Source organism: Gekko japonicus, unplaced genomic scaffold (assembly GCF_001447785.1).
Source record: "Gekko japonicus isolate JY-2015 unplaced genomic scaffold, Gekko_japonicus_V1.1 scaffold75, whole genome shotgun sequence".
Taxonomy (NCBI): domain Eukaryota; kingdom Metazoa; phylum Chordata; class Lepidosauria; order Squamata; family Gekkonidae; genus Gekko; species Gekko japonicus.
Window position 1 is genome coordinate 1,798,437 of NW_015173124.1, and position 23,956 is coordinate 1,822,392.

The following is a 23,956-nucleotide window of genomic DNA, read 5'->3' on the forward strand; positions in this document are numbered from 1 at the left end:
CTGACATGAAAGGCACTAATGTGTATCTATTTGCCTGCTGGCACAGAGACAAGGATGTTGCAAAGAAAATGGCCTTAAACTCATGGACTGAAACATCTGTTTTTCTCCCCCCCCCCCTTATTTTGTAATATCCATCCTGAAGAAGACTTCTGTTTTGTGTCATTTTGGTTTGTTATGGCTTGGATTTGGGGGATGACCACTAGATGTCGCACATCTCCTTCCACAAGGAATCAGAACAAAAGGCATTATGAACTCTAAATAGCTGGAAGAAATTCCTAGAGAGCAAACTGCAGCCAAGATTTCTGCTTGGCAGAGAACAAGAGTGGAGACACCAGGCCACTCAGTCTCTGGGAATTTGGGAGATAGCTTTGGACAAAGCCATGTAGGGATATACAGAACAGTGTGCCAAATCTTTCGCTCAAAATAAAGGGGTTTTTTTTAAGTGCCTCAAGTTTTTTTTAAAGGGTACACAGCGTCTTGCTCCAATTTATGACCTCTTTCATATTCGTACACAGCTGGCAAGCTTCAGGGTTTTTTTTTCTTTTTCCTGTCCTATGCCTGTTTTCTTCCTAAGAGGAAGAACCATGAGAAATCTTGGCTTCTACTTGAAAATGCAAAGTTACTGAGGTAAATCTCAAAGAGGTACAACATCCCAAGAGCTAGGGGAAAATCCCACAGTTCATTTACAGTGCAACCCTAAGCAGAGTTATTCCTTCTAGGTACATTGACTTCAACAGAAGGAGGTAACTCTGTTTAGGATTGCACTGTCAGTGACCCTCCGTCTTCCAACTGGTGCAGATTCTGCCATGACCTACTACAGATTGACTTCTGTTTGATAATGATGGATGTCACATTTCAAAGACTCAGAAACCAGAAAGCAGAGAAACAAAGCCATAATATAATTTATAGGAGAAATTTCATTTGGAAAGTTTGCATAATTGGGGGGAGGGGCTTATTCTTGTAGCCAACTGGATAAAATATACTTTTGATGTCCATTTAAACCATTTTGCTCTGACTCAAGTGGCAGCCTCAGCGAAGGTCAACATTTTCATACTCCATCTGGTCTGAGTCCTCAAATTCAATCCCTGGAACCAGGTTGTAATAATCCACCGAATGGTTCATGTACAACTTCTCCCGGTCTGCAGAATCCTTCAGGACGTCTGTCACGCTCACTGTCTCAGCTTCAGGCTCACCCGCCAGGCAGCCCTCCTCTGCAATCGTCAGTTTTTTGGATCTTAGTATCTCTTGGTCGAGGCTTCCCTCATTGGTCTGCACCAAGGAATCGTCAGAAGCCCCCCGTTTGATTTCCACCTCTTCATAGAGGTCCCTGCTGCTCCCTAACAGTGTGGTTGATGGTTTCAGGAGGACTTGGTTCCTCAAGAAGATGTTCTTCTCACTCTCAGCAGCAGCTCCAGTAGGTAGCTCACATGGGATGTAGCAATCATGTTCCCCCGACTCTTTGGCACCATTGCTCTCCACTGTGGCCAGCCGGCATTCTTTCCCACTACGGAGATCATAGGCGGTCTCCTTCTTCTGTTTGCAAAAGCACCAGGTGATCAAGGCCAGGATAGCCACCAAAGGCAGACAGATAAAGAGAGCTGTTAGTTTATAAGTTTGGCACAGCGCCTGTTTAGGAATGGTTTTGATGTTCAGGCCACTGTAGTGCTTGGGGGTGCTACACACCACCTCACTATAAAATGGTGCAGACAGATACCTTTCCAGATCTCCAAGCAAAGTACAAGTGCAGTCCCAGCTGTTATTGGAAAGGCCTAGTGTGAGGAGAGAGGGCTTGATAATCTCAGAGGGAAGAGAAGATAAGTTATTGAAGTCAAGGTGGATCTCCTGAATTTGATTAGAAGCTTTGAGGAATGATTCAGGCAGCTCCTGGAGTAGGTTGCTCTTTAACTCAATGACACGCAACCTGGGTGCATTTCTCAGGAAACTGCCTGGGAGCCACCTTAGCCTGTTATGGTCCAAGTAGAGAATCTCCAGTGTGGAAGAATCATCACTTGCATTGAAAATATCAGATATGCTACAGTGTGATAGGTAGAGCTCCCTTAAGCCTGTAAAACCATTGAAGAGGCTCCAATTTAAGGAGCCAATCTTAGTTCCAGTGAAATTCAAACAACATATCTCAGGAGCCAATGCAGCCTGAAATTCCTGGAAATCAGTAGTTGTCCTACAGTTGCAGATGTCTTCCATAGTGCCTAATGCGAGCTCTATGCCTAGCAAGATCCCACCAAAGAGTATGACTGTCCATCTCTTGTGATCTAAAGCAAGGAGAATAAAAGCATCAGTGATCTGTAGCACAGTTTATATAAAACTTACAAGTAGGTAAACAACAGTGAATATTTATGGCCTCTGTTCACAATTTCCTTGGAATCTGAATTACTTAGCACCCCTATTGGCAATGTGTGTCCAACCAGTGGCTTGAATCCAATGGACTGTTTCAGCAGGCTGAAGGATTTCCACCAGCAGAGCATCTGCCTTGCATGCAGGAAGTTCCTGGGTTCAGTCCCCAGTTTAAAAAGGTAGTGGATGATAGGAAGTCCCCTGCCTGAAACCCTGTAGAGCTGCTGCCAGTCAGATCAGTCAATAATGACCATTACAGATCAAAGGTCTGACTCAGTATAAGGCAGCTGGATGTTCATGAGTGCCTATTTCTAAAGCACTGCATAAGTGATATTACTACCATTACATCTACTTATGTAGGACTCATACTAAGCTTCTTGTGGCAGCTGGGAAGAATTTGGGAAACTTAATTGGCTCAAAAAATCTTCCTCTGGTAGGACAGAATTAGCTGCTGCCCACTGCCACTTGTGCTGGAAGGAGCCTTCTGTGTGTTGGTTACCTGGACACCCTCATATGCTGATAGGGTTTCTGGAGTAACCAAACCTAGTGCAAGCAAACAAGCCAAGGAAATTATGCTCCTCTGCAAACAGTGACCAGCCCCACCTTTTCTGTGAGCACAGCTGAGGGAAGGAATCCTGCTCTCCTTCAGGCAGCCATTCTCATCTCTCTCTGAAATGAGTAACGTTTGGGAGGGGGGATTTTGGGCTGCAGTAGGAAGGGAGAGGTGACAAAGTAATACAGTTGTCTTCTGCCTAACTGAGGGCCTCTAAGCATTGTCATAGCACCATGGGATGAACCCACGGGAAAGCGGTTTCCATGACACTACGGTAACATATAAAAGGCATCCAGCATACTATTAAGCACAGATTAAAAGGATAGTTCGAGACACGGAAAAGGCAGCCCATCGTTCCTGTTCTGATTTTACTCAGTGGTCTGAGGCCAGGTTTGGCTCTACTGAACAAGGGCTATGCAAACGGTCCACAGTTCAGGGAAAATTGCCATTTTGAGTATGATGAAGATTCTGCTCAGTTTTTAAAGCATTATAGTCCAATTCTATGCATGCTGACTCAGAAGTGGGTCCCATTGACTTCAATGGGTCTTACTCCCAAGTAAATGCGCATAGTATGGCAGCATTAAATAACTTTAACAAATATTTTCTAAGGGGGAGAGTGGAGCTGACAGTGGAGATAACCTCTCTGTTTGTTATGTAGCAACCTGTTGATGATGTGCCGGGGGAGAATCACAGTATTGATTCAAATAATACTTCTCAAGCTTTTGATACCTGACAGAGAGCTGACGTGGTATGGTTAGAGTGTCAGAAAGAGCTGGAGAGAAAGTCGTGGGATTTAAGCGCCCTCATGACTTAGTGGACAAAGGAGTGATACGTGACAAGCAATACTTTGACCAGAATTTGGGGAAACAGACTCCTTGGTTTCAATACTTACAGTTAAAAAACCTAATCGATCACCTTACAGAATTGGGTAAATTTCGAAGGGAATTAACGAACCTGGAAAAAATCATTAAACTTTATCCTAACTCTCCGAAAGGCATTCTGTCTAAATTATATAATTCGATCACTCTGGAAGGAGATCACCCTAAACTCAAGTATCAGTATCGCTGGGAAGAAGATCTGTCGGTACGATGGGACGATGCAGATTGGGGTACCGTATGGTCCTCTCCAGCCAATCAATCTAACATTTTCAATATCCGTTTACAATTTTTCAAGCTTTTCTCCAGGTGGTACATAACCCCTCACCAATTACACAAAATAAGCATTAATAATGACCCACGATGTTGGAAGGGCTGTGGACAGGTCGGAACTTACTTACATCGTTGGTGGGAATGTCCGGAAATCAGCAAATTCTGGGAGGAGATTCAAAAACAGATCACGGATATAACTTCGCTAAACCTTAATTTCGATCCTGAAAACTTTTTACTAAACCATTGGGATGTTGACATAAACGCTAGAAACAAGGAAATAATCTCGTTACTCCCTTCACAACAGCACGCCTGACGATAGCATCATGTTGGAAATCGCCATTGCCACCAACGGTATCTGCTTGGCATGAAAAAGTTTGGGAACAATTTATGATGGCGAAAATCTCAGATAGGGTACATAGAGCACAAACACCACAGTCTTCCTATTCCAAATTTGAATCAACCTGGTTTCCAATATTTTCATATCTCACCACCCATGATATACGTCCTGCAAACCCGCATTATAATAAATGGTTACTGATGTAAATCACTAATTTATAAACCGGGCGGGACTAGACAAAATTTGTAATCCTTATTCCTCTATCCCTGCAACCTATTGGTATTGGGTATTATAGAAGATTTCTCTGTAAAAAAGTAAATTTAAATTTGTTTGAGTTTTCATACGTTATTGTAAGGCTCTTCTAAGTTTATGTATCTACTTTGCTGACAGCTGTATGGTATAAATCGCTCTGGAAAAAATAAATAAATAAAAACCTAAAAAAGAAAGAAAGAAAGAGCTGGAGAGTCCCAGGTACAAATCCCCGCTCCTCCATGAAGTTCAGTAAGTAACCTCAGGCCAGTCATTCCTTATCAGTCTACCCTACCTCACAGGGTTGTTGCAAGGAAAAAATGGAGTGAGGGGAGAACCTCATGTGCCATCACGAATCCTTTTGAGGAAGCATGTTTAAAAATGGCTTTCCCTGTGACTCTTCATCTGGGGTGCAAAGCGAGGGCCCAGGCACTATATTGCAACAAATGAAAGAAGCTCACCCTACAACCACCACTACTGGACACAGAGAGAAAGCTACACCAGCTACCTATCAGGAAACCAGAAGGTGTATCGACATAAAGCTATACCTGATGGACATCTCTAACTTCAGCAAACCATGGCTGTGCCCCTGGACTGTAATATGGCTTTTTGCAGACACTACAATATAAATTATAAGGTACTGGGGAGGTTTTATTATTAACAGTTGGGAGAAATCATTGCCTGGGAAAAGATGTTTGTGGAATGCACTACCTCAGTACAAATGGGAGCTGGTAGGTATGGGGGTGGGATTTATTTTATTATTTTATTTATTTATTAAATTATAAGTATTAGGCCACCCTTCCCTGCAAGCAGGGCTCAAGGTGACTTACATCAATAAAAATAAAATAATACTAAACTTAAAACAGTGTTAAAATTTGGCAACCACAATAAAATAGTACAATCCAAGATGGAGATAAATTTCTAATACCCGCTTGCCCCCTGAGCTAAATAAAATGCAGAACAGAGGGAGGGGGGTGGGGGGTGAGAGTGCCAGGCCGTTGCTGTCCATAATCAAATGCTTGGCGGAACATCTCTGCCTTGCGAGCCCATAGATGGCCCGTGTTTACACAGTGCTCTTTGGTTTCATTTACCCTCCAAGAGTTGGCAGAAGTGCTGTCAGATCTGGAGCTGGAGATTCCTAGACTGATCGTTCTGGGAGACTTCAACATTCATATTGATGATACCTCATCTGGACCGACTCAGGATTTTATAGCTTCTTTGACTGCCTTGGGTCTCTGCCAAATCGTGACTGGTCCAACACATGAAAGAGGTCACACCCTGGACTTAATATTTTGCACTGAGCCTTTAGAGAAGGTTTGGTTTCAGGGTTGGAGATTCGCCCTGAACCATGGTCCAACCACTACCTACTTAAAGCCAAGGTGAATGTGACCCTGATACCCCACATGAGAAGTGTCTTAGTTAAAATGGTCCATCTATGGAGGCTCATGAATCCTACTGGATTCCAGAAGGTCTTGGGGAATTTTAGGATTCCAAACACATGTTCCATTGAACAGGGGCATAGACTTTCCAATTTCCCAGGAGGGGGGGCTGGGCCAGAGGCATTGCTATACTAGATCCTTACAACAACTGGGACCCAGTGACATCATGGGGAGAAGCCAGTTGAAATCACAGGCCATTGTCCCTATCTATGGAGGCAGAGCCATGTGGGATTTAGGAAGGGGCTCCCAAGAAATTTAGGGGGGCATAGGACCCCCCTACCAATGCCCCTTGTCTGGGCTAAGTCCAGGAAAAGTGGGAATCGGCCAATGGTTATAGTGGTATCTCAGCAATCTCCTGCTGTGTCCTGTTTATGAAATTCACTTTTAGAATAGTCACTTTAAGATCTGCAAATATATATACCATTTGCACAGGACAAACTAATGGTCACAAATTTGACAATAAGAGAGACAACACAGAAAAGCCTGTAGGGGAACATTTTAAAAGTTTCCCTGGACATTCATTTACAGGAGTCTTGTTTCTGCCTTATTCATCAATAGGGGTGTGCACACAAAAAAAACCCTGGTATTTTTCAGGTTCGGATATCCCAAACCTGAAAAATATCAGCATTTGCTGATATTCCCGAATCCCAGTATTGGTATGATACTGGGGTTCGGGAAATTATCAGTATAGCTGATTAATTCCTTGAGGAAGTCGACAAATTGTTCTCAACGGTATGTCCAACCACGTGCAGCCTTGATCCGTGCCCTTCATGGCTTATAAAAGCTGGCTGTGAGGGGTTGCGAGGTGCCCTCTGGGATATTATCAACAAGTCCTTTGCTGAGGAACTGTTCCCAGAGGCACTCAAGGAAGCGATGGTCTGCCCTCTCTTGAAAAAACCATCCTTGGACCCAGCCTAATTGGCCAACTATAGGGCAAATTACTTGAGAGAGTGGTGGCAATTCAGTTGCAGCGCTTTATGGATGACACTTCCATGCCAGACCCGTTTCAGTATGGCTTCTGGCCAGGTCATGGGATGGAGACAGCACTGGTCGCCCTCACAAATGACCTCCGGAGGCATCTGGATCGAGGCAGTACGGCGGTGCTGTTGTTGTTAGACCTGTCGGTGGCATTCAACACCGTCAACCATCAGCTACTGATCCACCGCCTCGCTAACACTGGGATTCAGGGGCTTGCCTTGCAATGGCTTGTCTCCTTTCTCCAAGGTCGGGGACAGAAGGTGGCGTTAGGGGAGCAGATGTCCCAGAGGTACCCGCTGGTCTGTGAGGTTCCTCAAGAGGAGGTACTGTTCCCGATGTTATTTAACATCTACATGCACCCCCTCGCCCAGATTGCTTGGAGACATAGGCTAAGGTACCATCAATATGCAGATGACACCAAGCTATATCTGTTGTTGGACGGTCAGTCCGACTCTACTCCAGATGACCTTGTGTGGACGCTTCATGACGTGGCTTAGACTGAGCCGATTGAAATTGAATCCAATGAAGACAGAAGTCCTGTGCCTGAGTCGGAGCGGATCAGAGGTAGGGATCCCACTCCCGACCTTCGATGGGGCGCCATTGGTGCCAGTGCCAAGGGTTAGGAGTTTGGGAGTGCTCCTGGATGCCGCCTTAACAATGGAGGCACAGGTAGCAGCCACTACCAAGGCAGCCTTTTACCACCTGCAGCTGATTAGGCAGTTGGTTCCCTTCCTCTAACGCAATGACCTGGCAACAGTGATTCATGCTATGGTCACCTTGAGATTAGACTACTGCAATGCTCTCTACTTGGGGCTGCCCTTGTCTCAGATCCGGAAGCTGCAGCTAGTGCAAAATGTGGCAGCCAGGCTGTTGATGGGTCTCTCTGTACGAGACCACATCCAGCCTGTGCTGAAGGCACTGCACTGGCTGCCAATAGCTTACCGGATTTGTTTCAAGGTGCTGGTCTTGACCTTTAAAGCCCTATATGGTCAGTGGCCTGCCTACTTGAGGGACCGCCTTTCCCCACATGGGCCCCAGAGAGCACTGAGGTCAGGGATACAGAACTGCCTGACTCTCCCCGCCCCGAGAGACGCCAGAGTGGCCATTACTAGAGCCAGGGCCTTTTCAGTGGTGGCTCTACACTGGTGGAATGATCTCCCAGATAACATCAGGGCCTTGAGGGACCTTTTACAGTTCCGCAGGGCCTGTAAAATGGAGCTCTTCCACCAGGCCTTCAATTAGGAGCCGCCACTGATGAATGTGCCACCAGGACACACTACAGCCCGCATGAAGCATTGGTGGATACTGCCTTCCTCTATGGGATTGTATACTGAATGCCGCTATCATTTGCATTGTTCTTGTGAGAATTTCATGATGTTAGGTAGTTGTTTATGTATATTTTATTGTATTTTATTGAATTTACTGTTTTATTGCTTTTAATGCTTGTTCGCCGTCTTGAGCCAGTTCCCCGGCAAGGCAGGGTACAAATTGAAATAAATAAATAAATAAATAAATAATTTGGCGTAATTATATCCTATGTGGACTGTCCCCATAGGGTATAATGATCCCGCCCGCAATTGTGGGGGGGCAGGCTCCCATCATTGAAGGGAAGGCAAATTGCCTTCCTTTTAATGAAGGGAGCATGCCGCCGCTGCAGCGTGACTCCAGAGAGGGGGGATTTAAACTTTAAACCCCCTCAGTCTTTGGAGTCGCTCCGCAGAGGTGGCACGCTCCTTTCAGATGTTCCTGCCTGGCAGTGGGGCCAATGCTGGCCCTGCTGTCAGCCAGAAGCTTCTCCTGGATTCCCTCCCCCCCCTTTCCCTTCGCCCTGCTTGGAGGCAATGCGAAGGGAAGGGAGAGAGGGAAAAGAATGGATCTCAGGCACTTCTGCCTGTCAGAGGGGCTGGCACAGTGGCCCCTCTGTCAGGCAGAAGCACCTGAGATCCTTTCACTCTCCCCCTTCGATATCCTCCGAATATGTGGGTATGCCCTAATCGGCCAGCCGAATCAGATCAAAGAATCTGATTTGGGAATTGGCCGTCCCGCATAATGCCATACAGGCATTATTCGAGTTCCTAATCGGCTCAGCTGAGCCAAATGCACATTCCCATTCATAAGGGTGACTTTATATTGAAATTTACTAAATTGTGGCATCACAGATGCCTTTGTTTGGTAAATGCATGGCTGGAGTCTCTGAGCCAGTGCAGAATACAAAACAGTTGTGCACTCAATTTCTGAGCAATGTACAGAGTTCAGAGTAGTAGCAATCTTCTCAGTGCTCTGGAACTGGAATGACAGCCCCCAGAGTGAAATGACAGTTCCTGGGATTAACAGAAGTGTTCTGGGACTGGAAGGACAACCCCTGGGACTTGTAGAAGTATTCTGGGACTATCATTCCACTCTGAGGGCTGTCATTCCAGTCCCAGAATACCTCTGCTGCTCCCAGGGGCTGTCAGTCCACTCTGTGACCTGTAATTCCAGTCCCAGGGCACAGATTCTCTTCCTAGAGACCATCATTCCATTCTGGGGGCTGTCATTCCAGTCCCAGAGTAGCCTATCTGAGCCCAAAGACCTTAATGGAAAAACCATTCTGCATTTTCTTTGGACCCTTTTTTGTGCTCCAGTGTATTTCAGTAGAGCCCATGCAAGTCAACTGGCATCCCTGGCTTCCATGATCTCCAATGCAGATGCAGATGGGTTTACCATTTAAAAATGAAATGGAAAAAGTGGCTTAGAAGTGGCTGAAGCAGCCCCCACTACCATGAAAAAAACAACTGTTCTCAATCAAGGATATATAGAACCAAGTAAAATAAAATAGAGACACACTTTCCCTCCAAATGTAAATTGTAGCCAAGCAAGTATGTTGGGCTCAACAGAGGCTTCACAGTCTGACTGTAGTTACATTGAAAGTGGATGGAGCCAGCCAGGTTTAAGGACTATACTTTCTTTTCCAACAGACACCAAACATATTCAAGGATTGATATGTTCTTGATGTCCCTGCTGGGAGAAGGGTGGGGAGAAGGGGGATGTTTAACAAGCCCATTGTCTATCCTGCTAGCTCGATTAACATTTTTAAGAAAGTGAGCCTGGAAGGCAAAAGGTGAGCCCAAAGGAAAATAATCCACATAAGGGGAAAGTTGTAACCTCAATATTGCTAGCCACTAGTTGACCGGAGGAGGCTCAGTCCTCCTGGGAAAAATTTGGGGAAGGCCTGAGCCCCCAAGGCCCCCTCAGTAGTTTACACCTATGCCACTGAGGCCACAATGGAAACATTAGTGGTTAGGGCCCTGTGGGATCTATTACAGTTCCTCAGGGCCTGTAAAATGGAGCTGTTCTGCCAGGCCTTTGGTTGAGGTGGCAGACATCCAACCAATTTGGCCCCTCCTGTTGTTGTTGTTTATTAGATTTATTGAATACCCCATCCTGACCCCACCAGGCTCTGGGCAATTTACAATATGGCATTAAGCCTTAGATACAATATAAAACATCAAATATCATAAAATTGATGACATTAAACTTATTTAAAACAAATTCAAATTTAAGATGGCGTCAGTAGCAGCTGAAATTTGTTTTGGGAGGTGGAATGGGAATGGGTGCCAGCCATGTTGGAAAACTGTCACTTTTCCTAACCAAAAGCCTGGTGGAACATCTCTGCCTTACAGGCCCTGTGGAACTGCATGAGGTGCCGCAGGGCTCTGACTGTCATAGGCAGAGTGACATCAGGTTGGGACCAGGACTGAAAAGGCCCTGGCCCTGGTCAGGGACAGCTGGACCTCTTTATGGCTAGGGATCACCAGTAAATTGTTATCTGCAGAGCACAATGCTCTTCCGGGGACATAGTGGAGGAGACAGTCCCATAGATATTTTTGGTTTTTTAAAATTTTACCTTCAACTTCTACCCCGCTCAAACCCCTCCCATGGGTCTCTGAGCGGCTTACATAGTTTGTATTATCCCTATCTATGGGCACATATATATATATCGTGTTAGGGGTGGGACTACCTAACGGCACCCGGTGGGATTCAGTTGACGTGTCTTCAGCTCGTCTCATCTCGGCTTCTCGGCTTCGGGTCGGCATCTTCCCTCCACTCTCTTCAGGCTCCTCGGGAGATCTTTTGGAGTTGGCGGGCCCATTCGTCATGCTGATCGCATCGGTGCGGCACTGGCTCTGTCCTTCAGGCTCCGCCGCGCCTGCGCCAAGCGTCCTCACGCCTTCCTGGCTCCGCCTTCGCCGCCGGTTCACTGCTAGATGTCGCGTCTCCTTTTTCTTCTGCTCACCGCCTCGACTACCGCCGCCATTACATGCCACTCCGCTGCTGCAGCCGCCGCTCGCCGAACCGTCGCTGCTGAGGTTCCCACCTCACCTCCTAATGGAGGAGGGTGCTCCCTGCCTTCTAAGGCAGGTACCCATTTATCTACTCATAAGTTGTTATGACTTTCGAACTGCTGGGCGGGCGGGAGCTGGGACTAGGACCGGGTGCTCACCCCGGCCGCGGTGGGTATCGAACAGCCTACAAGCTGTTTGTTAGATGTTAAGGCAGGTGCTTTTGCTCCCTGCGCCACCACTCCCTTATATGTTGGTCCCAGACCACTCAAGGCCTTGAAGGTTAACACCAAGACCTTGAACTTGACTCAGTATTCCACTGGAAGCCTGTACTGCTGGCACAGCACCAGCTGAATATGTGCCATCCATGACATTCCCGTCAGGACTCGCGCCATCGCATTCTGGATCAGCTGGAGCTTCCGGGTCAGCCTCAAAGGTAGGCCAGCATAGAGCAAGTTATGGTAGTCTAATCTGGAGGTGACCATTGCATGGATTACTGTGGCTAGGTCAGGGTGCGACAGGAAAGGAGCCAATTGCCGTACCTGGAGAAGGTGGAAGAACGCTAGTATGGCAATATGCATGACTTGGGCCTCCATAGTTAAGGAGGTATCCAAAGTCACGCCCAGACTCTTGACAGACTGTGCCGGTCTCAATAGTGCCCCGTCAAGAGGTGGAAGCCTGGGCTCCAGTCCTGAGGCTCTCCCTCCCAGCCACAGAACCTTCATCTTTTCTGGATTCAGTTTCAATCTGCTCTTTTTTAACCATCCCACTATGGCCTCCAAACCCTCAGCCAGATGTTGCGGGGCAGCAGACAGGTGGCCATCCAACAGCTGGGTGTCATCTGCATACTGCTGACACCCAAGCCCGAAACTCAGTGCCAGCTGTGCACGGGGGCACATATAGATGTTAAATAACATCGGGGAGAGAAATGCCCCCTGTGGAACCCCGCATAGCAGGGGTTTCCAAGAGAATACATCCTCTCCCAGTGCTACCCTCTGTCTCCGACCTTGGAGAAATGAGGAGAGCCATTGAAGAACCACCCCATGAATTCCTACATCAGTGAGGCAGTGAGCCAGAAGACTGTAATCGACTGTGTTGAATGCTGCTGTGAGGTCAAGCAACAGCAGCAGTGCCAACCTGCCTCAATCCAGCTGTCTACGGAGATCATCCATTAGGGTGACCAACACCGTCTCTGTCCCGTGGCCAGGGCAAATGCCAGACTGGAATGGGTCCAATGCCGATGTGTCACCCAGGAAAGTCTGGAGTTGCTCAGCTACCACTCTCTCAATCACCTTACCCAGAAATGATAGAGTTGAAACTGGGCAGTAATTGGCTGGATCTGAAGGATCCAGTGACGGTTTTTTCAAGAGCCTCCTTAAGACCCTCCAGATAGACCCCTGTCTCCAGGGACAGATTTACAATGTCCATCAGAGGGCCCCGTATCTTCCCACCACTGGTTTTAATAAGCCATGAGGGACACAGGTCAAGGGAGCACATGGTCATCCTGACAGCACCCAGAATCCTGTCAACATCAGCAGAGGAGAGCAGGTTTAAAGAATTAAAAACTGAATCCAAGGATGGCCAAGGGGCCTCCAGTTCACATACTGTGTCAATACTGGCAGGTAAGTCATGGTGGAGTGACAAGACTTTCTCCTCAAAAAGCTTGCAAATGCCTCAGCGCTAATAGTCACATTTCTACATCTATTTTGGTGTCTCTCCATAAGTGATGTTAATGATCGAATCATCCTAAATAATTGAGCAGGGCAAGAGCTAGTGAATGTGATGGAGGCTGAATAGAATTCCCTCTTCGCAGCTTTCACCACCATCTCATAGGATTTCATAAGCATCCTATAAGATGTTGTTAGAACTTCATTGTGAGCACACCACCAAACTCGCTCAAGTCATCTAAGCTCTCGTTTCATTCCCCTAAGTTCTACAGTATACCAGGGGGCTGATCTCAAATGAGAGCATAGAGGACGTCGGGGGGCAACCTCATTGATGGCTTCAGAGAGATGGGAATTCCAGTCCCCTACCAGCTCATCTAATGAGGCACCAGGATGCAGCGGATCTCGCAGAGCATTCTGGAACCCAATTGGGTCCATTAGTCTTCACGGGCGAGCATAAATAAGCTTGCCGCCTAGACAGGAGGGGGTAGGGCCGTTAACACCAAGTGGTCTGACCATGGCACTTCTTTTGACGTCAGATTCACATCCATCCCCATGTCAAAGATCAAACCCAGCTGCCCTTGAACTTTATGGCAGCACATTTACCACTCTGAGAACCCATACCAATCAGGTTCCATATCCACTCTGATGGAAACAGGCCGAGGACACCATACGTTTTGGAATGCCATCTTGTTTATTAACAGGAATTTGGAATGGTTGTTTTTAGAGTTTTTAAAGTTGACTGATTTTTATTAATAATTTGTATGCTGTGACCTGCCCTGAGCCCACTTGCGGGAAGGGCAGGATAGAAATAGAATAATAAATAAACATGGAACATGCACAGAGTTGCCAGGTCCTGTCCACTTGCTGACAGGGGACTTTGAGGAGGGCATCCCTGGAGGGGGCGGGGATGTCCCCAACATGATGACATCACGCAGAAGTCTTGTAACCACATTAGGGAGGCAGCCTGAACTGCAAGTGGCCAGCAGCAGGCAAGAGCCCACGAGATCAGGGGATTTGGTGTAGTGGTTAAGTGCGCAGACTCTAATCTGGGAGAACCGGGTTTGATTCCCCATTCCTCCACTTGCACCTGGCTGGATGACCTTGGGCAAGCCGTAGTTCTGATAAGAGCTGTTCTTGAAAAAGAGAGGTTTCTGTCAGAGCTCTCTCAGCCCCACCTACCTCACAGGGTGTCTGTTGTGGGGAGGGGAAGGGAAAGGAGTTTGTAAGCCACTATGAGACACCTTTGGGTAGTGAAGGGCGGGCTATAAATCCAATCTCTTCCTCTTCTTCTTCTTCCCTTCTCCCACATGGGGACTGGCATCCCTAAACATGCAGCTCCTTGAAGCTATCGACAACCCCTTGTCGACCTCTCCCACCCATGGGACAAAACTCAGCCCCATGTTTTACCATGGAGCTGGGTGACCTGAAAATGGTTGGGAAAAATCTAGAACGATGCTGGCAGAGAACTCATACCGAATCTGACAGACTGCGCTAAAGAAAGATTACTTCTCAACTATAAAACTGTAAATAAATAAATATAATATAATATAAAGCATATTTTTCCTGCATAAAAACTGGGAGGTACATAGGATGGTCTCATTAGTTCTGCCTCCCCATCATACCGTTTGCCCACTTCCCTGGTCTGCTAGTCATAGCTACAGCATGCCATGACAAGAAACCCATGGGGGTGGGAGGGCGTCCCCCCAGAATTGATGGTTGCAAGCTGGAGGTGTACTTCCCTTCCAATCTGACACAGCTACAGAAGGACATGTGGCCATGATCTCTCCTGCCACACTCCTCCATTGGTCCCCTTGTCCATCCTCCTTCCTGGCCTGCTTTGAGGAAGAACTGAAGTCCCTCTATGGAGGGCAGACAAAAGGACCAACAGAGGAACAGAACAAGGGATGGCAGGGTCATGTCATTTGTTGCAACCCATAACCTTTACAAGGTAATGCAAAATCTCCAAACTGTGCTTTGGCAACCCCCAGTGAGAGTCATAGATGTTTTAGCTATTAGTCTAATTCCTCATGAATCACCAGCCCAATATTACACAGCCTTTGTTGGGGTGAAGTCAAGCACTATGAGGAAAGGAATGCCTGAATATTCCACGCCCAGAGTCATCATTAGGCAATATTCAGATAAACACAACTTACTAGGCAATACTATCTGGTGGAGCCTGCCGCTGACCTTGTTTGCTGTCCAAGTGGCACAATCCTGCATCTACTTACCCTACACAGTGCTAATTTGTAATCTCTGCATTCCTTGTGTTAATTTAGGCCCCTTAAGATCATGTAAAAGCCAGTTTGAATGAAAGAAAGGCTTGGTACAGATGTAATGCAAAAACACCATTTATTTTAGCAATGGGTATGATCCAGCAGTCTGTCAGTAAAAGCTGATGATGATCACAGATCTTTCCTGCATTCTCCTCTTAACAGCAGACCTTTCCAACCCTAGGAAAATTTATCTCCAGGGCTCTGGGATGTAGGGTGATTAATAGCCATGTGTGTTATGAGGCTGCAGTGGGGAAGGGGACAAAATCAGTTTTTCTACCTCTTCCATCAGAACAGGTCTACTGATGGAAGAGGAAGAAAGGAGCAATTTTGCCTCCTTACCCTTTTCCAGTGAAGCTATCCAACCCACATGGCTATTAGTTCATTCATGTTCCATAACACTGAGAATAAACTTTTCCAGGGCAGGGAGGGGAATGTGGCAAAGATCCATGATCCTTGCATCCACAAATCACTGTATCCAACTCAATAATTAGCTTGTGAAACCAGGGATCAGCTTGCAGGTGATCACTCAAACCCTGATTTGCCTCAACAAAACCTGGTTTCACCCCCTTCACTCTTTTTCAGTCTGATTCCACTGTTGCACAACTTTTACTGTAAAAATGTTTTTCCTAATATCCAGCTTGTACCTTCCCACCCTTAATTTAAATCCATTATTGCGTGTCCTATCCTCTGCTGCCAAGGGAAACAGCTTCCTGCCCTTCTCTAAGTGACAGCTCTTCAAATACTTAGAGAGAGCAACCATGTCCCCCCTCAACCTCTGCTTCTCCAGACTAAACATTCCCCTCAGCCTTTCCTCATAGGGCTTGGTCTCCAGGCCCCACCATCCTTGTTGCTCTCCTCTGCACCTGCTCGGGCCACTCCATTCTGTCCACATCCTTTTTGAAGCTAGGCCTCCAGAACTGCACATAATACTCCAGGTGCGGCCTGACCAATACACTGTACAGCAGGACGTAGTTTAATTAGACTTTGGTTTTGTGTGATGTGAGCCAAAATGTTTTGTACATTACATAATTTCTGTACACTTAACCTCACTGGAATATTATTAGTATTCCTCTGGGGACCTGATGCTAAGAGACAGTGAGCTACTTTGGTGAATGGATCGAGCTTGAATTGGAATTGTGTGGCCCCTTTCAGTTATTACCATTGAAAACTGTTTGAGGTGCATTTTGGAGTACAACAAACCTTTATGAACCGTTCAATCTAAATGAAGGGAAACTGAGGCTCAGAGTTACTGATTTGCCCAAGAGGCTAGACTTAATCCCACAATATCTAGAAATCAGCAGTCTATAGCTCTCTAATCACTGACTAAGCCTTTCTGTGATATGTCATTGGAACCTATTGACAGAGCCTGCATTGTAAACAGAGGCCCACGCAGTGCAGTACAATGAGACAGGAAAACACTGAACACTATCAAACATTACACTGTGGTAGAGCTGATCTGCCTGCATGCAAACAATGCAAAAGCTACAAGAAGCACTGCAAATCTGTGTAAAGTCTTAACTGGTGGACAGCTTTGATGCACCAATAGTAAAGGCTGAACACTTCTTATCTGTATGCTTTAACAGCGTCCATATCTGTTCTTTATGCAGAGTTGCTATTGTGATTCTGCTTCTATTATTGTGTAGAACTGGAAGCTGTGGTATTTTGGATCCTGTTCAGGGGACACTGATTTAATCTCTGCAATGGTGGAACAATTAAAAGAGTATGAGCCGGAATGGGGTCCCTCCCTGAGCCCTTCCTGACCAATGACATCAGCTTTTCCTTCCCATTTTCCTCCCTTAAAGCTCCAGAAACTCTTTTCAAGTTTTAAGGCAATCATTGAGAGTTTCCCTATGAAATTTCAAAGCTGAGGGGGGAATCTTATCAGCTCTGCTTGTGAGAATAAAGCTATGCTCAGTTTGAGTGAAAGGATTTTGTATCAAAGGTCATGATCGAGCCATAGAACCTGTTACCCCAGGATCATGCAAAATGCAACAGTATTATTGGCTTCCCAAAACTATCAGACAAAATCACACTAGTCATGTCCACAAATACCGATTGTGTGAAGAGTTTGGGGAAGGCATGAAGCCTCAACATCAGTGTCCCAAATTTTCAGGCTGCTTGAATCTCACGCTGAACAATGGATGGGTTACTCCACAAATACACTTTTGTTATACAATCTCCTTTGAAGCACAGGCTGCTGTGAGACACAGGATATTAGATGAGATCAGTGGTATTCAGGAGGCAACCTCTGATCTCTTTGCTTACAGTCCTCCGTTTTTTACCCTGTCTCCCATCCTCTCTGTCTGCCTCAGATTTTGTGGCACTTAATGCTGGAACTGGCTCACCAAGGTATTTAAGCCACTGAGTGCTGGCTTCTTAGTATGTACAGCCAGCCTCTCTGTGTATTTCCAGGGTAATATGCTAAGAGTTTCTATATCCCTCGCATGAGCTTCTGTGAAGGTACAGCGCCCATGCTCCCTCCTCCTGGTAAGGTGCTGAGTTCCCTTCCCGTGTTACCCCGGAAGCACACAAAAAAGTGTATAGGTGACTTGTAGGTCCACTTTTTAACATTTTTGTAATGTGAAAACCTGCCCTAAGATAGCCATTTCCATTCAGCAGGCCCCCAACTACAGCCATTCAGAGAGGGCTATTTTAGGCCCCCTCCCAAACGATCATAGCCCTTGGTAGGATGCATCTGTTGTTGGGCTGGACTATTCCAGACTACAGGTAAAAGGGCTAAAGATTTGAATGCTGCCCCATTTCCCCTCCCTGTTTTCCAGATAGTCTCATATTAAAAGAGTTGTTATATGAAAGAGTTCTTAAAAATTCCCCATCCCCATTTCCATGCTAAATTTCTGACCCACAACTTTGCTCCTTTGAGGATTATTGTGGAGATTAAAACCCACCATCTTCAATGAGAAATACAGTTGAGCACTCTATCCATGAAGCCAGCACTTCAGCTGGAAAATAAGAGGAGGAGAAAGTGTACCACACTGCTGTGCCTTATCTACACAAATTAAAGGGTATTATTAGTTTGTGGTCAAAAGGTCTACTGTTTCCTTCTTGAGAGCCAATTGAGAGCAGGAATTCTGAGGGGAGGGGGCTAAGGGGACAAAATATGGGAGGGCATCATGCAATTTGCTTTTGTATGGTAGTTGGGTTGGGTCTGGGTAGTGTAAGGGAAGGAGCCCAGAAGACATGTTTGTCTAGGGGTCCATGTTTGTTCTTGGCAACCTTGCTTGTGTGTGTGTGGGGGGGGAGAGAATGGTACCTGGTGTCAGCTGAAGCAGTGATATGACTGGCAACAATGGCAATACTCTGTGCTCACCTGCCACCTACTCAAGTGGCCTGGTTGACATGCAAAGAGCTGGCACTCCCTTTCTTTCCTATTAAATAGTCCCTTAAGCATCTGTTGGATCAAGGTTGCCTGTTTGCAGGGATTGGCATCCAACATGTGGCACCTGTTCTGCCTCTAAGAAGTACCCCAGATCTCTCCATCACAACATGCACAATTGCCACTATCTGCTGCTGTGATGCAGGGAGAGGGGGAAGGCGGAGGAAAGGAAGCCCAACAGCAGCCTTCAGCCTGCCTCCCTGTCATCAGGTATCTCAGAAAGGGAGGAGCTGGCTATTCCTCTGGGACCCTGGGGTCTTTGGAGAAGAGCTGGAGATATAAGCCCAATGCATAGACATTGCACAAGTTTCATATAACAAATTCTTCACCTGGGATGTAACCTGTGGAGAAAGCTGTAACCTCCAGGGCCTGTCTGATGCACAGCGCAGCATTGTTCAGTGCAAGTACCACCTCAGCCAACTTTGTGAAGTTTGCTGCGCATTCAGTTACAGCAACGCACAACATGGCATCTGTCCTCTGAGAGAGGAAAAGTCCACCGCCAGAGTTATTCTGCCCCCTAAAACACTGAGTGTAACTGACTGAGAAAGAATAGGCATTGAGAGACTGTGGGAAACATTTCTGGGCAAACAAAGTGGGAAAGGGAGCCCAGCCCGCCGGACAGCAGTGATAAGAAAGACTTTTAATTTCCCCTAGAGGAGCTGGGCTCCGCCCGACCCTCACGTATTTGCAGACGCAGAAGTCAGTCCAGCCCAAGAGACCTTTTTACCACCACCTTTACAGCGCTCAGCCTCAGCACTTCTTCTGAAGCCTCGGTGACCGCCTGGCTCCAGGAGAGAAAACGGATACTCGACGCTGTCTCTGCTTGTGTGCCTGCCGCTCTCGCTAGTGGGGGGAGCGGGGGGGGCGTCCCCCGGCCTTTCCCTCAATTGCCCCCTTCTTCTGCGCAGGGACCAGAGCGGAACAATAAGGCCCCTGTTTCTTTAAGGCTGGTCGGCTCGCCCGGAGAAAAGCCGCCCTCTCACTCTCCACAACTTGAGCGAGGGAAGTTGGTTTCCGGGGAGACGCGGTCATCAACAGTGTGCATCGCCTTCCTCCTGCCGGGGAGGGCCAGAGACAGAGTCCGAAAGCCAGGCGACCCGCCTCATTCCCCGGCCTACTCCCTCTCAGCCGCCCGCCCACCTACCTACTTACCCACAACGGCGCATCTCCCCTCTCGGTCGCCCGGACGCTGGCTCGAGGTCGGACCGGAGCAACACGATCTCACCGGGGGGTGGGGTGGGGGTGGAACCTGCCCCCCCCCAGCTTGATCTGGGAGGTGCGCCCTTCTCATCCGGCGCCTGCCCTCCGCCGAGAAATCAGTGGGCACCGGCATGGATCCCGGCACTGCGAGTCCCCGTAGCCGCGGCCACCCTTCTCAAAGAGGTCACGGGGGAGGTCGCGACCCACCCTGTCCAGCCACTCACCTGTCGCGGCCTGTCCCATTCTCTGAGCGCGTCCCGCAAAGCCTCTCTCAAGGCTCCTCCATGCCCGGAGCGCTCCTGGCTGCGCGAGCTCTGGCGGGCACCGCTCGGGTCGGCCTCCTTCCCCGGGGCGTGGTACTCCCGCTGGGGGAGAAGGCGCTTCGCCTAGGTACTCACCAGGCGGCCGGGCCTGGCAACTCTTTGCAGCGCCGGAAAGTTGCTCCCTGCTGCCGGGCCCCGTAGCCCACTTGCTCCTGTTCTGCTTCCAGGATCACGAACACTTCTGTCTAACTCGGAAGGGTGCAGAGACCTACAGTAAGCCTACAGTAACGGGTCCAGTCAAAGTCTCGCCTTTTCTTACTTCGTATTTACGTTTGGTGCTCCAGCAAATATGTTTTAAACTCTTAATGTTTGCCACTCCAAAATATCAGGACATGTATGTGTGGACGATAATCCGGACTGTTTCGCGCCACACTGGCAGAGAGAGCGCGCCACGGTGGAAGAGGCGAAAGGTGTGGCTTGCACCTGTGGTCATTTCCGACCCTGGATCCAAGGCAGGCTGCAGAGTCCCCCACTGCAGTCCACCCTTAGAGCGCGCTCCCTCCCCTACTGCTTCCACTGCCCCCCTAAGCAGATTTAACACCCTTTTAAATTGAAATCCGAGGGTTAAGAAACGGAGGACTGTGCTGATAATGCCACTGTTAGGTGACCTTTGCCTCTCCTTTCCTATATTGTGTTCTTATTTTGGAAATTACATCTAGTACTATTTTCATTTTTATTTGTATATGTTCAAAAGGTAAAATCTTGGACCAAGTACAAATTCATGTCTTACATTTATTTACAGATTGGATAATTCCAGTGGGAGTAACAAGAGAGTTGTTTTCTGAGCTTGTTCCTAACTATGATGAGGATTCCAGATGGGCAGCTGCTTAGCAGCCAAGTGACAGGAGCTCAGTGGCCATTTAGAGACCAAACATGTTTAGTCCATCATAAGCTTTTGTGGGAGCTGCGTGGCTCAAGTGGTTAAGACGCTGAACTGCAGGCTGTGGAAGGTCGGTAGTTCAGCAGTTCAAGACCCGGGTGCCGCAAGACGGGGTGAGCTCCTGTCTCTAGTTCCAGCTCCTGCCAACCTAGCAGTTCGAAAGCAAGAAATTGCAAGTAGATAAATATAACAGCGTTCTGTGCACCTTGGTGTTTAGTCATGCCGGCCACATGACCACTGAAATGTCTTCGGACAGCGCTGGCTCTTCGGCTTTGAAACGGAGATGAGCACCGCAACCCTAGAGTCGGATTCAACTGGCTTTCGAGCAAGGGAACCTTTACCTTTTACCTAAGCTTTTGTGAGTCAGAGCTCACCTCAACAGCTGCCTGGGAATGGTCCTCACTTTTTCAATTGGATCTTGTTTTAAGCTAGTCTCTCTTTGGAATATCTCCCACCCACCTTGACTTTTGTGATTTGCAGCTTTTCGTTATAAATGAATCTGCCTAATGGTAGAAGGGCCATATGTCCTCTTTATTTTATTTTTTATTTATTTCTTACTATTAACCTACTTATAGAATAGTAGATTGTAATTAATTTGGAATGGTAGATTGCAATGTATGGTCTGGAGACAGGGGAGGTAAGTCTACGCATCCAGTCACCCCACTTCTGAGAAGAAGAGGCTGTAAGGTCGCCTCCATGCTTGAGAGGAAGAAGGATGGCAGGTCTCAGTTAATTCACTATTCCACAATCAAGTATACATCTGCCCATCAATCTCCAATGCTGACATATTTATTTCCTTCACTATGTTTTCCCCCAATTAAACACAAACAAATGGTAACCATATAAACTAAACTTGGCCCTTGAATCTGTTAAACATCTTCATTATGCTGTATGCTATTTTACTGCTCACCCTCTACCTATATGTATGGACCAGTCAGGCCCATAGCTACATTGGAGCCTTTCAGGGCCCGGCCTCCCCGACTTCCCACCAAGGGCCCCCAACTCACCTAGCCCAGGACCCCAACTTCCAACTTTTAATTTTATTTATTGCACTCATTGCCACCACTGGCAAGCCTCGTGCCGCCCTCTCTTGCTGCTCTTTTTTGTTTTTCGCCAGCCGGCAAATCTCCAATCTCATGCTGCTGCTGCTCTCTCTTGCGTCTCTTGGGCTGTCAAGTCAAGCCCCTTGGGTTGGATTATCCCACGCTGCTGCTCTGCTCTCTCTCTCACTGCTCGCTGGCCAGCAAGGCAAGCCCTGACCACCTTCATCCCTCCGATTCCCAAGCCAGCAAAGCAAGTGCCGCACTGCCCAATCCCTCCGCCGGGCATCAGAGCCCATGATTTTGCTTCCATTCCTTCCCCACCCCCTTCCCTTTTTATCTGCAGGGCTCATCTCTGCCTCCCACCTTTGAATAAGTAAATTATTTAAATTAGCCAGTGCCAAGTGCTCGCCCCCCCCCCAGAAATTCCTGGCTACAGGCCTGGGACCAGTAATTTCCATTTCATTGTATCTGAAGAAGTGTGTGTGCGCATAAAAGCTTTTACCCTGAATAAAACTTTGTTGGTCTTAAAGGTGCCACTGGACTCAAGCTTTGTTCTGCTGCTTCAGACCAACAGGGCTACCAAGCGGAATCTATCTGAATGGTAGAACAGTTAGGTTTGAGTCTGATAGCACTTTAGAGACCAGCAAGAGTTTCAAGGTGTAAGCTTTCTTTCTTTCTTTCTTTCGATATTTTTGCAGTTTTGTGTGTGCGTGTGTGCGCCCGTGCCTGGAAGTCAGGGCAACCTCTGGTGACTCCTACTGGGGCGTGGAGGACATTCAGAGAAGTGGCTTGATAGCCTGCTTCTGCCTCCTGGCTGGCCCTGGTATTCCTTGGAGGTCTCCCTTCCAAGTACTTGCCAGGGTCGGCCCTGCTTAGCTTCCAAGATCTGATGAGATCAGGCTTGCCTGGTCCCTCCAGGTCAGGGCTAGGTGTAAGCTTTCACAAGTCAAAGCTCCCTTCATCAGACATAGTAGAACGGAAGTGGAGATTTGAGTTCGGTTATCCTAGTCAGAAGTTGGGAGGGGTGTTGCAAGGAACGCCTGTAGAGGATGCAGAGGTACAGTGCATGCTGTAATCAGATCCCCACTTCTGTTTTACTGTGTCTGATGAAGGGGGCTTTGACTCTTGGAATCCTGCACTCGGGAACTCTTGGTGGCCTCTGAGGTGCTCCTGGACTCAGATCTCGCTCCTCTACTGCAGACCAACATGGCTGCCCTCTGAAAGTGCCTAATGGTAGAGAGCCAGTGGTGCTCAGCAGACAGAATGTCAGGCTAGGATGTGGGAGACCCACATTCAGATCTCCACTCTGCCACGGATGCTTGCTGGGTGACTTTGGGCCAGTCACATACCCTCAGCCTCACCTACCTCACAGGGCTGTTGTGAGGATAAAATGGAGGACAGCAAACTGATATAAGCCACTTTAGGCAGGTTATAAATAGAATGCATACTGAATAAATGCTTCAAGCACCTGATGAACTGAGCTATTCTCCTTTACGTTGTTATTAAATAGTGTTTTTCCTCATTTGCAACAGCTGCCAAGAAGCTGTTTTAGGCAGTGAGTTCCCACTATAAATGAGCAGTCACTGGTAGAAAGTAAGAACAGTTCAATGAAGGGCATTTTCCTCATGCTCCTCACAAGCCAGGCAAAAGCCCCAAGGTGGAAATACACCTTCCGTCGCCTGAAAATTAAGCTAATGGTTTGGAAGAATCTTCAGAACATCCCAATGTAGAATCAGCATAATTTCTCCTTCTGTCTGAAGGCTTGCAAACACCTCCTTGCTTGCCACAGGAAAGTGTC

At 47.4% G+C, this 23,956-nt stretch overlaps 1 protein-coding gene across 1 annotated transcript; it reads right to left on the minus strand.

The window, feature by feature from the left end:
* Positions 1–946: 946 nt before the first annotated feature.
* On the minus strand, positions 947–20,205 carry LOC107119490. Its single transcript, XM_015421971.1, has 2 exons — positions 20,137–20,205; positions 947–2,270 (listed from the first exon to the last, which is right to left on the minus strand). Exons 1-2 carry the CDS (start codon positions 20,153–20,155, stop codon positions 1,030–1,032), a joined length of 1,260 nt encoding a protein of 419 aa, XP_015277457.1. The 5' UTR covers positions 20,156–20,205; the 3' UTR covers positions 947–1,029.
* Positions 20,206–23,956: the final 3,751 nt, after the last annotated feature.